Below are 13,465 nucleotides of genomic sequence, written 5' to 3' on the forward strand. Positions count from 1 at the left end.
GGAAAAAAACAAAAGATTTACACAAACTGACATTCATTTTCCGACCTTCAACTTCTCTGACATCTTAAAACCTCTGACCCACCCCCTCCCCCCCCGGCTTGTTTTCTTATTTGCTGATACCCCGGATTACCTGCACTATGCAGTCATGCGACTGCTGAACTCTGACCTTACTGGTGGAATAACAGCATCGCTGTGTCTTTACCGCGGCTCTGGGCCTTTGCTCGTCTTCCTGGCTGTCCTGGTGTCGGCGGAGGCCGAGGCTCTTCTGCTCAGGCCGGGGAAACTCCGATCCAGCCAACGTCTGCACCCTCAGCCAGTGGTAAACCATCTCTGCACAGCCCTCGCACTCTGCCAGGCTCACCTGGGCTGTGCCCTGCAGGGACACACACACACACACACACACACACACACAATATATGAGCTCAGTGATGTTCTCCATCATCAGCGGTGTCGCTGCTTGGCCTTCCAGACCCACCAGTAGTTCCTCCTGCGCCTGAGGTCCCAGAGAGCAGACGGACAGCTGCAGAGCGCACACCGCCAGGGTGTTAGCCGGGACGGGAATGCGGAAGACTTCGTTGAAACTCATGTGGGACTGCGGCTCCAACGCTGTACAGCAGTAAAACGCCGCACAGGTCCTGCCGGCGTCCAGCGGAATCAAGTGGACCTTCACGTACCTGGACACGAGTGCAGCAGTGTTCACAACGTGAACGGACAGAGGTTATGCAACTCAAGGAAACTCAAAATGCTCTGGGAATGTTAGCAGGAACCGATGATTACATTTTGGTGACGATCCAGAAGAGATCCTGGATTATGGATTGGTTTTAGATTTTCCTCAATATTTCAGTTGATTATTGACCGATGTTTATGGAATTTTACACAGGTATGTAGGGTGGCCCCCCCACCCTACATACCTGTGTAAGGGGGCTCTATCTCACCACCGAATTCCATCTGGATCGGATCCAGAATGGAGTCAGGAAAAAAAAAGATCATTTTAATATTGAAAACCCCATTTACGGATTCAAAATTCGTTAAAAATACATCAACTCTGATTCACTTTTACTTTTCATGGTTGGAGTATAAAGATACCCAGAACAACTTAGAACCTTTTGGTGATGATCCAGATCACCATGCGGACGGTGTAAATCCAAGCACTCTTCTTTTTTGGATTCAAGTTACAAGCTTCCTCTGTGTGCCACTTAAAAAAAGGTTTTCAAAATATATTAAGCCTTAACCGTAACGGTGATATTGCATATCATTTAACCCTATATATGCATGAGTTTAAAGGTTCAGGCACCCCCGTGAATTAACACACACAGACATCGTACCGACTAATCATCAGTAATAAACACTCACACTTTATGTCCGTCTCTCACAATGGACCGGTTTAAACTCTTGAGCTGCAGCAGATGCAGCCTCAGGGAGTGACAATTGGATTCCCACCTGTACAAGAGGAAATGGAGCTCGATACCGACGGGATAAATAATGCCACCCACCCACTCTAGGTGTGTGTGTGTGTGTGTGTGCGCGTGCACTAAGGATTCACTCACAGCAGCCCCAGCTGGATCTGGGTGGGCTCGCTCATAGCGGTCAGCTCTTTCATGTAGGACATCTCATCGGATTCCTCTGCCCTGGTGGAGGAACGAGATGAAGAATGAACCAACTGTTCTTTCCTTCTGATAATGATGCATTTTTATAGACTCTGCATTTCATTTTAGAGTGCCTATGACATCACCACCTCATTTTAAATAGTTAAACTTTAAGAACCCCCGATTTCTGCTTGCTCTCAGATCTTTGTGATGCCACAAACAAATACGGTAACACCTCGACATACGAGCGTTCCAAGAGGCCTGCGAGCAAGGCTTGGCTTTGAGGTGCGAGTATAAATTTGAGATGCGAGCACGCTTCCAGATGCTGACGCTAGATGGCCGAGCGCTGTTTCACTCCTTCAGTGATTTTGGCTGTATTTGTGAATATTCTTTATAATAAGTGATGGGTCCAACAAAAACGAGCCGTAAGGAAGGCAGTGAGAAGAAAAAAATGCATGGTGGCGATGAAACATGCAATTATCAATAAACCAGGATAAGCCAGTATGAGTGGAGTAGATTGACGATATGTACCATCCTAAAATGCTCTCAAGAACACAAAGCCATCCAAAGGCAAAGTATTATGTCTAAGTTTATGCAAGTCCAATCCCCTCCCTCCCTCCTCCTCCGCGCTGCACATCGCTGTTAGCTGCCATCGTCTGTCTTGAAGGTAAAACTCATATATATATATTTTTTTTATTACAGTGATACTGCATATTCTTTATTATATAATTGTGTGTGTGTGTATGTCAAGGTATTCCTGCACCACAATGTCAAAACCAAGCTGTGCTGCGGTTTTCTCCCCCGTCAGCAGGGGGAGCGTCTGCTCCATTGTAGTTTCAGCATCATGCGGTTGGACCGTCTCTCACCTCCGGCCCCAGGCCTCGAACACACCGCTGTCTGTAGCCAGAGCGTCCTCCGACATGCCTGCGGAGACTCTCCTGGCCCTCCTGCCGCTCCTGTTGCCCCTCAGAGTCACTCCTAAAGAGGCAGAAACACCCACTTAATCATCAGGGAGTTTTTTATTCTGCGGAGCAAGGCTGAGCTCCCTTCCACTTGCCTGTGGACGTAAAAGCCCCCTGAGCCCCGGCGTCCCTGTGACTCTGTTGATGCACAACAGCGGGGCCGACCATGTCCTCGCTGCTCAGCATGACGCCGTGCGACGGGGGCTGCGACTGCGCCCGCAGACCCTCCAGGAGGCCGCGGCCTGCCTGCTCCATGTACTCCTCAGTCATCTGGATGAGAGGGCAGTCCTGGGGGGCAGAGTGGTAGGGTGTGTCCATGGGAGAGCTGGGGGGGGACAAGGAGGAGAGGGACGAGCGGGAAGAGAGGGAGGCCAGCGACTGAGGGGTGTCATGGGAGCGTTTGCTCTTGCTCTGGGCGAGGGGGTCGGGGGTGAAAAGGGAGCAGTCTCTGGACACCGTCTCCAGAGGGAGCAGGTAGCGCAAGTGGGGGTCCAGCGGCTCCCCGAGTCCATCGTGACGCTCAAACTGTGGGACGCCATAGATGTCGCTGAAGCTGATGGAGCTGAGGGAGCCCCGGCTGGAGGCGAGGGAGCCCCGGCTGGACGCCAGAGAGCCCCGGCTGCTGCTCGACGACACCGTCAGGGAACTGGCCGACATGCTGCGGACACGGAGGATAAACACACGTCAGACACACGGCAGAGCAGCTGAAGAAACCGGGGGTGGGGGTGGGGGGGGGGCGCACCTCCTCAGCTGCGTGTGAAGGTAGGTGGTGATGCGTGTCGCCTCCTCCAGCTGCCTCAGCAGAACGTTCCTCTTCTCCTGCTGCAGCATCCTGTCGGCAGGAACACGCGGATGCAGACGCAGATCAGTTGGTTCAGAAAGTTAAACGTTTCTAAATCGGCTCGATGTTTGGGATTTGATATCTCAGGTTCAACATAGCAGCTTCCGTTTTTTTAAGTATTCATGTAAATGTGCATTTTTAAAACATTTGTATGGTTAAATGTCTGTACAGCAGTGACCTCACTGAGTGACCCCACTCCTTTGGCTGCCGTTGCAGCATCAATATTTAACAGCTCTGCTCCATATTCATGCACCTGCACGTCCACCGAGATCAGCCAATCAGCCGCTGCTGCTGTCTGTCCCATAGACCAGGTTAAGAACTAAGGGCGACGGAGCTTTTGGGGTAGCTGCTCCCCCCGGCCCTGGAATAACTTGCCCTGACACATCAGGTCTGTTCAGTCCCTCGAGGCTTTTAAACCCAGTCTGAAATGTGTTTTATTTTGAAAGGCTTCTAACGGCTGGCGGTAGAGAGTCCTCGACATCGTTTCACTGCTTGCTTTCGTGGGTTTTTTGTTGTCGTTTCGTTTGTATGCTCTAATTTTATATATTTATTCTAACCTGCACAACACTTTGGCAAACTCTGGTTGGTTAAATGAGCTTTACAAATAAAGTCCGAGTTGAGTAAATACTTAAGTGAATAACATTTAAACATTTGTCTTCCTCCACGCTCTGTGTCAAAGACAAGAAGCTATAAATACTGAACAAACACCCTCATCTCGCTCACCTCTGATTGGCTCCCTGGCTCTGGGAGCTGTGGGCTCTCTGCACCTCCTCTTCAAGCCTGGAGCGCTCCTCCTCCAGCTGCAGCAAAGTCTCCGGAGGATGCTGCTGCTTGCTGACCAGGATAATCTCCTGCAGGAGGGCCTCCTTCTCACGCAGGAGCTGCATGAAGTCCCGGTCCCGGTCCGCCTCGGCCCGCCCCGACCAGCTCTCGCCGTCCAGCTGCGCTAGCTGGTGCTGTATGCTCTGCACTCTGGGAACGCAGCAAGGAAGGAACACCATGTAGTCCACGAGACACACGTCGAATTTCTCCTTCCATCTGGCACACTTATTGAAACACACACACACCAACCGCTCTGGTTCCCCCCTCACATTTAGCGTACAACGTCCAGGCCTGTGGTCGTGGTCCTTCATGTAATCGCTTTCTATCCGCATGTTCTTCATGCTTCATGTTGATTTAACCAGAAATCAAGGTTAGCCTTAAAGTTCTATGAAGTTTTGAATAAACTGCAATTATTTGTCAATGCTAAATGCAGCCTCTGAGTTCTGATTCACAGAAACGTGGCTGATCCGGGTCCACAGGGCTCAGCGGCCGTCCTTCTACCTGCTGCCTTACAGGTGAGGACCGCCAGACGAGGACAAGTGGGACACCTCAGAGTCCTCAGAGTCCTCACGCCGATGAAACAGCCGTGTTTACGTATGCTGGATTTCAGACGCAGTGACTCAGTGACAGAGCATGCAAGTTTCCAGACCCCCCCCCCCCTCCCTGATTGGCATTGCTGCTGCTCAGTCACTGCAGCAACACGAGTCTGGTTTAAAACGTGTGCGTAAAGCCGGCGTAACAACATTTTTCCTGCTGCTGTCACTCGGTTGTTCTGCAGCTGAGGTATCTATAATCTCCTGATAATCGTTAACGTTTAGGGCGTCCACAACCTCACGCCACACCTCGGCGTACGTTTCCACGCCAACAGGCACGGAGCCTCCTCTCACTGGCCAGGGTATAAAGGGAGCCTTCCAGCTGAGCGGAGATATATTTGACTGAACAGTGCGTGCATTAAAAACCACCTTGTGGAGACGCTGGGCGTACACTGGGGGGGGGGGGGGGGCGCACAAAGGCAGCACACAGTCAGCAGAGTGGCGGGGGGGGTGAAGAATTTGACCACCCAGCTCATTCCGCTGGCGAGACATGGTTCGGGGCAGCTGTGGCCAGCGGGCTCAATTACTATTCATATCACGCCCTCCCCGCCGGACAGCAAGGCAGAGCCAGGCGAGGGCTGACGATGCGAGTCAAAGCGAGGCAGAGCCAGGCGAGGGCTGACGATGCGAGTCAAAGCGAGGCAGAGCCAGGCGAGGGCTGACGATGCGAGTCAGAGTAAGGCAGAGCAAGTCAGAGCCAGGCGAGGGCTGACGATGCGAGGCAGAGTGAGGCAGAGCGAGTCAGAGCCAGGCGAGGGCTGACGATGCGAGGCAGAGTGAGGCAGAGCGAGTCAGAGCCAGGCGAGGGCTGACGATGTGAGGCAGAGCCAGGCGAGGGCTGATGATGCGAGTCAGAGAACTACAAATGATAAACAAGTACCTCTTCTTTGCTTCCTCGTACTGCCAGTTGACTTTGACTTTGTCCACTAAATGCGAGGACTCTTGGGCGCCGTACTACGACAAAAGAGACACAAAGAGATTACGAATGCCCCACAAGACTCAGCCGCACGCAACAAACGACGGCTGCTAGGCGTGCTTGAGTGAAACACGTGAAGGGGCTTCTAGCAGGCCGTCGACACGTCACAAACAGCTGCTCATTTGGTCCATTTCGAGGGGACGCGGGGGGGGACGTCTCTCACCTCTCCCATGATGTCAGTCTGACAGCCGGTGTCACAGTACCGCTGCAGACCGCACGAGTCCCCCGCGGGTCCAGTGCTGTTCGCTACCTCGTTGGACGAGTCGCACAGAGAGAAGCCGCTCTGGCAGTTCATGGTCAGCTTGGCCAAGCTCTGTGGGACGGAGGAGAGATGAACGACAAAACCGGAATAAAAAAAAGGGGAGTCATCTGCATAACGGAATGGTAAAGCTGAACAATATCCTGTTCCTCATTTCAAACCACTTTATCGCTTTGTCATCTGCCTCCTGTGGACGTTCCGTAACAGAGGACGGAATCATCACGCACTATTCATCACCTACTCCATCACATTTCCTGCTTTGCTGACGAATTCAGAGACGCGGGTTGGTGAGTCAGACTTCTGGATATGTGTCGGAGTGCGGAGGCGGCGCCAAGACGCAAGCAGAAGCGGCTGACAGACACTAGAGGTCAGCAGAGAGCGTTCCCTCAGCAGGACTACCTGGATGAGGTCCTGCCTCTCCTTCTCGCCTGTGCTGATGGCCTTCTTGATGCTTCGCAGCTCGTTGAAGATGGCTTGAGCCTCGTCCAGCTTGTAGTTGGTCTGACTGCAGGACATCTTCCTGTCGATCCTGACACACAAACACACGTTTGTTTAGTGGAGGAAGATTCGAGGGTCAGTTGATTTGTTTAAACAGCAAAACCCACTAATATATGATCAAATATGGGACCCCCCCCCCCCCTTCCCAACTTGTCCCAGAGCTGACTGCGATCCCTATAAAACTGGTTTTATTAAATATAATGCACCTAACTGCCTGTATATTTTATTTTGTTCTTTCTATTGATGTGTGGAGTTTTAAACCAGTAAGGACAATTTAAATATTCAAACATTGGATCTACATGCATGTTAAGCTTTTTAAGCTTCCTACGCTTTATTCTAGGGCAGGCATAGGCAAACCAAGGCCCGGGGGCCATATACGGCCCGTTGGGCTATTTAATCCGGCCCGCCGAACTTATCCAAATCATATAATTAAATTAAATTTCATTATAATTAAACCTGATTCATTTTACCTTTTCCCTGTAATGTTACCTGTAAAAGGCCAAATCCTTTCATGTAATGGGTTTTGCATGTCATTTAAATTAGCTCACACAAACACTCCATCCATCTGTTCCTGGCCCGGCCCCTCTGTCAAGGTTTAGAACCCATTGTGGCCCGCGAGTCAAAAGGTTTGCCCACCTCTGTTCTAGTCTGAAGTCTATGAAATTTAATAAAGGGATTAATTTCGTTGTTGGTCAGCTCATTTCAATAGATAGCGTTGTAAATATGAATTACATCTATTAAACCTGCGTTTGTCAGCTGGTAAAGCTAAAATCTACCTGCTGGGCATCGTTTCACTAAATACACAATCACACAAGCCTCTATAGGAGTAGAAGAATTCTATCTTTCATTTTCTTATTTTGGGACTGTAACCACTAAAAAATATAAAAAATACTAACACTGGCATTGACAGTCTGCTGTAAATGCCAGCCTCTGTTTCCGCATGCTGGGACATTGTTCAGGCCTCTACAGAGCTGCGTTCTAGGGCTGTGATTGGACGAGAGCCTCGCTTTAAACCGAGGAGACTATTTGATTAATGTCTCTCTGGATGCCGAAGCTTCAAAAAACTGATCACATTTTGTCCAAAACCAATCTGGCTTTGAAGTCACGTCACGTATGCTGGAGTGTAGCGGGCGGGGAGGGGGAGGGGTTTCTCGGTTTGCTGGTTGGGAGTGCAGCACGGTGCCTCCTCCATCACTGGGCCTGGCATGTGGCCTCTGCTCTCACCACAGCCCGCTTCCTCCACTCTCCTTCAACAGCAGGTACTGTTCATCCACCCAGCCCTGCCTCTCCCTCCCCAAACAAGCTTTGCTTTGTCCCCCCCACCCCATTGGCAAAGCCTGGGAGTTTATATTCTTAGAAAAGAAGAAGAAGAAAAATAAAAAGGCCCTCCCCACCCCTCGGCGCCTGCTTGTATTGAACACCCTGAGCAGTTCACATTTCAACACGCAACAGGATTAAATGGATCGAAGCTTTCGTTCACCAGGTGAGACGTAGCGAAAACCAAATTCATCCGTCAAGGCGAGAGGGGCTAGAAATGAGGAGAAAAGATTCCTGCAGGCCAAACCGCCAGAGAGAGGTGAACTCCCACATTTTCTTCCCTGAGGGGCGGTGAAAATTAGGCTGTTAGTCTGCTTTATCTGGCGTGACATGGCACGGTCAATTAGCTCGGCTGCTGACGCCAGCTGATAGCGAAAAACAACTGCCTGTTCCCGTTTGGCCTTAACCTTAGAGGGTAAAAAAAAAACGACCCAGAAACGATACAGCACGCACACGCACACGCACACGCACACGCAGGAAAACAAAGGCACAATCACATGCCAGCGCGCCCGCACACACACACACACACACACGCGCGAATGGAACGCACAGGGAGGATGCATCCAGGTTTTCTACCAGGCCCGTATTCTCCCTGCTATTCTGGGAATCACTTGAGTTGACTTGTATCTATGAGATAAGAGACTCTGGACTCAGGAAGTAGCAAAGGAATTTGCTGCTAGATATCTCTGTGTTTTTGAAACTAGCTCTCGAGCCCCCCCTCCCCAGCCCCTCCTCTCTCCACGGAGCAACTTCCTCTCCAGGCTGAGCCTTGGCTCCCTGCAATCCACTGGTGCATCCTCTTCCTGAGGTGGAGTCCCCTTTTCCATCAAAACTCCCTCCATTTGCCTTTTCTCAAAAGCCCCCCCCCCCTTACAAGAGGTGGAGCTTAGAATTCTAACATGAAAGACAAACCCAAGCGGAAAGACAGAACAGCAGCCTCTGAAACACAACAGAAGAGCATCTCATTAGAGTTTGGAAGTCCTCTAATTTACTCTCAGGGGTGAAACGGGTCCTTCTGCGAATTACTCTGAGCTTACTAGAAACACGTCGAAGAACAACGAGACGCATAAAGGGAGCGTTGACGAAAGAGGATAAGATCCAGGATGAGGCTGAGCCGAGACGGAGTGAAAAAGTGGGAAAGGCCGCTGGGCGGGGAGCAGCGGCGCCGAGCGTTACAGGAAGGAGAAGGGTGGACACGGGAGGAAGGGTGGCTCCGGGATACGGAGACGGAGACGGAGACAGAGGGGCACTCACTCCTGCAGGGTCTCGACTCCCATTTCCTTGTACTGCAGCTCCTGCTTCACCTGGGCCAGCTCCTGCTTCAGTCTGGACAGCTGTGGACACACGGCACAGCGCCAGGTTACCATGGGCGCGCACGGTGGCGCTCTCACCACATCAGCAAGCAAAACCGCCGAGTCATGACTGCCAACATACAGGAATGTGAACTCTGTTCACGCACACGCACAGAAGATGCCCGATTAGGGTGTCATTCTGGATTGATTCCGGAGCCCGTATCTTTCGTGCATCCACTTCAAAGGGCGGCTCCACCTTTTGCATGTCGACTTCATTTCACTTATCAAAGGAGTTGTGTGAGAGTTTGGCTCAGTGACCATTCACCAGGGGTTGAATGTCTGCTGAAAGACGCTGCATTATGGGAAATGTTTGGACGCCCTCGACTCACACTGTTCTCTCGCTGGATGATTGTATCGCATTTTTATATTTAGAAATTCAATTGTCCAACAACTTCAAAAGTGCAATCTGGAGCGTCACAGCAGGAACAGCCGACCGGATGGAGGAGGATGTTTGCTGCGAGGCTTTCGGGTCATCGGGTGTTTTTCGTAATGGTTACCGTGGTCACCAGTTTGGCCTGACGCCTTAGAATGCTAACATTTCCTCATATTAAACAATGTGCAGAGTAGGCAGACGAGAATGTCATTGATTGACGTTAAAGAATCGATCATCAGACGATAGAATCGGTTAAACTACTTCTCTCAAAGAGCCGCATTAAAATGAATTCCCCTCCTCTCCAGGGTAAAACGCCCTCTGATCCAGGAAACGCCCTCCACTCACGTGACCGACCCCAGAGCGACGTCCAGCCTGGCCCCTTAGGAGTCGGCGACCTAGCCTCCGCCTGACCCTTTGATGGTGATCTCATCCTCATCCTCTGGAGGCCCCAGGCCAGAGCCGCAGCATCCTGTAGGGGGCCACACCCCAGCCCCCCTTTCTACCCAGCGCGCCCCTCACAGCGGCCCATTGTTCTCCTGCGATAATGACTTACCCGCTCACGTCTACAAGCTATTTCCACTTTTATTTGGCTGGGGTCGTATTTCGCGTTGGAGGACAGACCGGAGACCGCTGTGGACACAGGACAACAAAAGACAGCGAGGGATCAGCAGTGGGCCGTCTGATGTTTGAAGGGGGATCTGGTGTTGCTCTCTGTGACCCCCCCCCCCTGGATACTGGACACCGGTTGGAAGTTGATAAATGACAGGGTGGGGTAAACAAGTATTGGAGGTTTGGAAGATTTCCTATATACTTGCCCCCCCCCCCCCCCCCCGGCAGGCGTTGGTGTGTCTTACTGCTGGCGATGGAGCGGCTGTCCTCCGACAGCTCGCTGAAGAGCAGCATCTCCTGCTGAGCCAGCTCCAGGCGCTGCCGTTTGACCAGGTAGATTTCCTTCTTGGCTTTCAGGGCCTCCTGCGCCACCACCAGGTACTCCTTCAGCATGCGCTCCTGCTCCTGCCTCCACTGAGTCCGCGGGTTCTCGATCTGGGTGGTCTCTGTCGGCCGGACACAACGAGAGTGACTCGGCGTGCGAATGATCCTTTAGACATGTGATGGAATCAGAGAACAGAGCCCTGTGGTGCCCCCCCCGAGACACAGACTCCATTGACTGATGTGCTTTTAAATCATTTTACACACATTAGCAGATAAAAGGAGACACTCACTGTTGATGTGGTCGATGTAGTAAACCCCCACTTGCTGGTCATAAACTTCCTCCCACCCGAGGGGCAGTTCATCCCCGACGCAGTCAGCAAACGTCAGCGGTTTGGTGATCCTGAAATCATTTTAAATCCAATCACACACACATATACCTAAAACAGCCATCAGCGATCACAGGACGGGGTTGAATAAATGAGGGCTTTATTACTACTGGAAAGTTTAGCAGACATGCTAACATCTGATAAGGACAACAGCTGATCGAATCGTGTTCACGATTAATCAATTCTTTGGTTTTAGATGTCATGGAACACCAAAACATTTCCAGAGGGAGCCTAAAGCGACGTCCATAAAAGCCTCGTTGTGTCCAAAACTCAGACAGACGATCTATTTCACTGAATCTAGCGACTCCCAAGCTTCTTCAGCTTGTGACTGTCACGGATTTGTCACCTTTATGTCCTAGTCCTTGGTCTCATGAAGACAGAAAGTGTCTAAAACAGTCAACAGTTGTTCATGGAGAAGATGTTCTCCATCCTCTTCCCTCCTCTGATGAATTGTGGGATCCTTTCTAAAAGGAGTGATCAGCTTGATAAATTAATCAATAACTCGACCATTCCTCGCTCTGCCTCACCGACCCCTACTTGGAAAAAAAAGAAAAAGAAGCTGTGTAATAAAGTCACACGTTAGCCAACGTGGTGTCTAAAACACGAGCCTCGTGCCTGCAGTCAAACGGCAGGGCAAAGCAAACACAGGCACGCTCCCAGAGCTAACCCGAACCCTCCAAGTGTTTGTTGAAGGTAAACGACGTCAGGACACGAACTGCACTGGTAAATACTTAAAAGCCACTCGGCCCGGGCAGAAGGGCAGAGGCATCAAGAACAGCGTCACATATAGTTAGTCCTCAGCTGCCCCCCCCCCCGGAGGGACACACGTGTCCTCTCAGATTCTGAATCGCACCGTCTGAATGTTTGGTTTGTTCCGCCGTCTTGTGACACCAGCCCCCCCCCCCCCCCCCGCCCTCCCTGAGTCACGGTTCGGCCTTGGGAGACAGCAGCTCAGTGTGATGATGCTGCCGCCTCGGAACTCGGACTTAAACCACGACAACATCTATTATGATCATCTTCGTCATCATCTCCCTGTCGTTGACCGTGGGGTTGGTGATAACCACCGTTTGCAACGCCATTAAATCAGAGGAGGCCGTGATCGATCCCGCTATGGAGGGCTCTAATCCACGGCCGCGTGGCCCGAGGGTGGAGGAATGGCGCCTCGCCGGGCGCCGGCTCTCGTCTCTCACCACTTCCAAACGAAATAGAGAGACATTTGCTAATTCTAGAATAATCTGTGGCATCCTGGGCCGTCTCAGAGGACATTTCTACCGGCGGCGACGGGCTCCCGGCTCAGCAGCAGCTCCTCCATCGTTCGTCTCTCTGTTACACCTGGACCGGCCCCTTGTTCTAGAGGACCAGATGACTCTCCGGCCTTCAATTGGATTAACTCCTCATTAAAAACATGGCTGACTCCTCCACGGTAACTTCACTGAGTAATGGCCGCCCGTATAAATACAGCAAACACCGATGTGATAAAGCCACAGCGGGCCGTTAGCGAGCAACACGCCCCAAACAAATCAGAACAACAAACTGATCCGACAGCAGCGTCCCAGCCGGCGACCAGTAAAGACGGGTTTGACCTTCAGACGACAAACACAATCAGAAAAACAGCAAATGCGATGACATCATCACGGCGGCGGCGTTGAAGGCCCCGAGGCAATAACGGAATTTGGGATGTTTTGATTTTCCTCGGATGCGTGCCACGGACTCCACCTGCCTTCGCCTCGTATTGTTCGCTCGTCTCCATGGTGACTGATGGACAGTCTGGGGGGGAGGGGGGGGAAGGCCACAAGTATTGCTGGTTTTCACATTCCTCTAAACGTTAAAAAGGAAACGTGAAAACAAACTTTTGGAAGGAATGCCATTTATGCACACTCTCTGAGGGCCGCTGTGGCGTTTCGGCGCAGCGGACAGACGTCTCCGTCTCTGGACACATTTAGACGCCGTCTGGACGCGAGGGAAGGGCCTGCCGCATCGACGGAGGAGCAGAGTGAAATGACCAGGACAGCTATTAAACCCATCCCTGCAGCTCATCTACTCCCAACAGGACTCTCTGGTCTGGCCCTGCAGGGGGGGGGGGGGGGGGGGGGGCTGCAACAGGACTCTCTGGTCCGGCCCTGCAGGGGGGGGCTGCAACAGAACCCCTCTTTATTCAAAGGGTGTTAACGCAAGTCCAAGTTCAAGATGTCACCGAACGAACGGCACATTAAACGGGCTGATGGATCCCAGCAGGAGTCGGGACTGTCCGTCCCCCCCCCCCCCGCCCCCCGCCCCCCCAGCACTAAACAGGCAGAGATCCTGTTGTCTACGACATTATTCTTTCTTTGTGAAGAAGAATCGTACAAATGTGTTGTGGAAGGGAAAAAAAAAAAAAGACAATGGATGCCGAGCCGAGAGCTGGAGGTCGGTCCACGGAGTCTGGCATGTCCTGTTTAGGCAGCCCCCCCCCCCCCAGCCTCAGAGGAGCATCGACACATCCTGACAACTGACGTGAAGTCAGTTCAACACAATCAGTACGTTTTTATTGTTTATTGTTGTGACCGAGCCGTCCGGATCAAACAGGG

General features: G+C 51.7%; 1 protein-coding gene across 1 annotated transcript in view; it reads right to left on the reverse strand.

The window, feature by feature from the left end:
* Window positions 1–106: 106 nt before the first annotated feature.
* The window catches only part of LOC137899539 (protein WWC3-like), a 16,189-nt gene continuing 2,830 nt past the window's right edge, over window positions 107–13,465 (reverse strand). Inside the window, exons 2-16 of the mRNA XM_068743576.1 lie at window positions 10,803–10,912; window positions 10,434–10,634; window positions 10,133–10,209; window positions 9,109–9,188; window positions 6,439–6,568; window positions 5,944–6,093; window positions 5,685–5,758; window positions 4,113–4,361; window positions 3,291–3,380; window positions 2,644–3,206; window positions 2,453–2,564; window positions 1,548–1,628; window positions 1,354–1,440; window positions 476–674; window positions 107–373 (exon numbers count right to left, since the gene is read on the reverse strand). Coding sequence (XP_068599677.1) covers window positions 107–373; window positions 476–674; window positions 1,354–1,440; window positions 1,548–1,628; window positions 2,453–2,564; window positions 2,644–3,206; window positions 3,291–3,380; window positions 4,113–4,361; window positions 5,685–5,758; window positions 5,944–6,093; window positions 6,439–6,568; window positions 9,109–9,188; window positions 10,133–10,209; window positions 10,434–10,634; window positions 10,803–10,912 — 2,470 coding nt within the window. The remainder of the gene's footprint in view (window positions 374–475; window positions 675–1,353; window positions 1,441–1,547; window positions 1,629–2,452; window positions 2,565–2,643; window positions 3,207–3,290; window positions 3,381–4,112; window positions 4,362–5,684; window positions 5,759–5,943; window positions 6,094–6,438; window positions 6,569–9,108; window positions 9,189–10,132; window positions 10,210–10,433; window positions 10,635–10,802; window positions 10,913–13,465) is intronic.

The sequence above is a fragment of the Brachionichthys hirsutus genome, chromosome 9, assembly GCF_040956055.1.
Source record: "Brachionichthys hirsutus isolate HB-005 chromosome 9, CSIRO-AGI_Bhir_v1, whole genome shotgun sequence".
Taxonomy (NCBI): domain Eukaryota; kingdom Metazoa; phylum Chordata; class Actinopteri; order Lophiiformes; family Brachionichthyidae; genus Brachionichthys; species Brachionichthys hirsutus.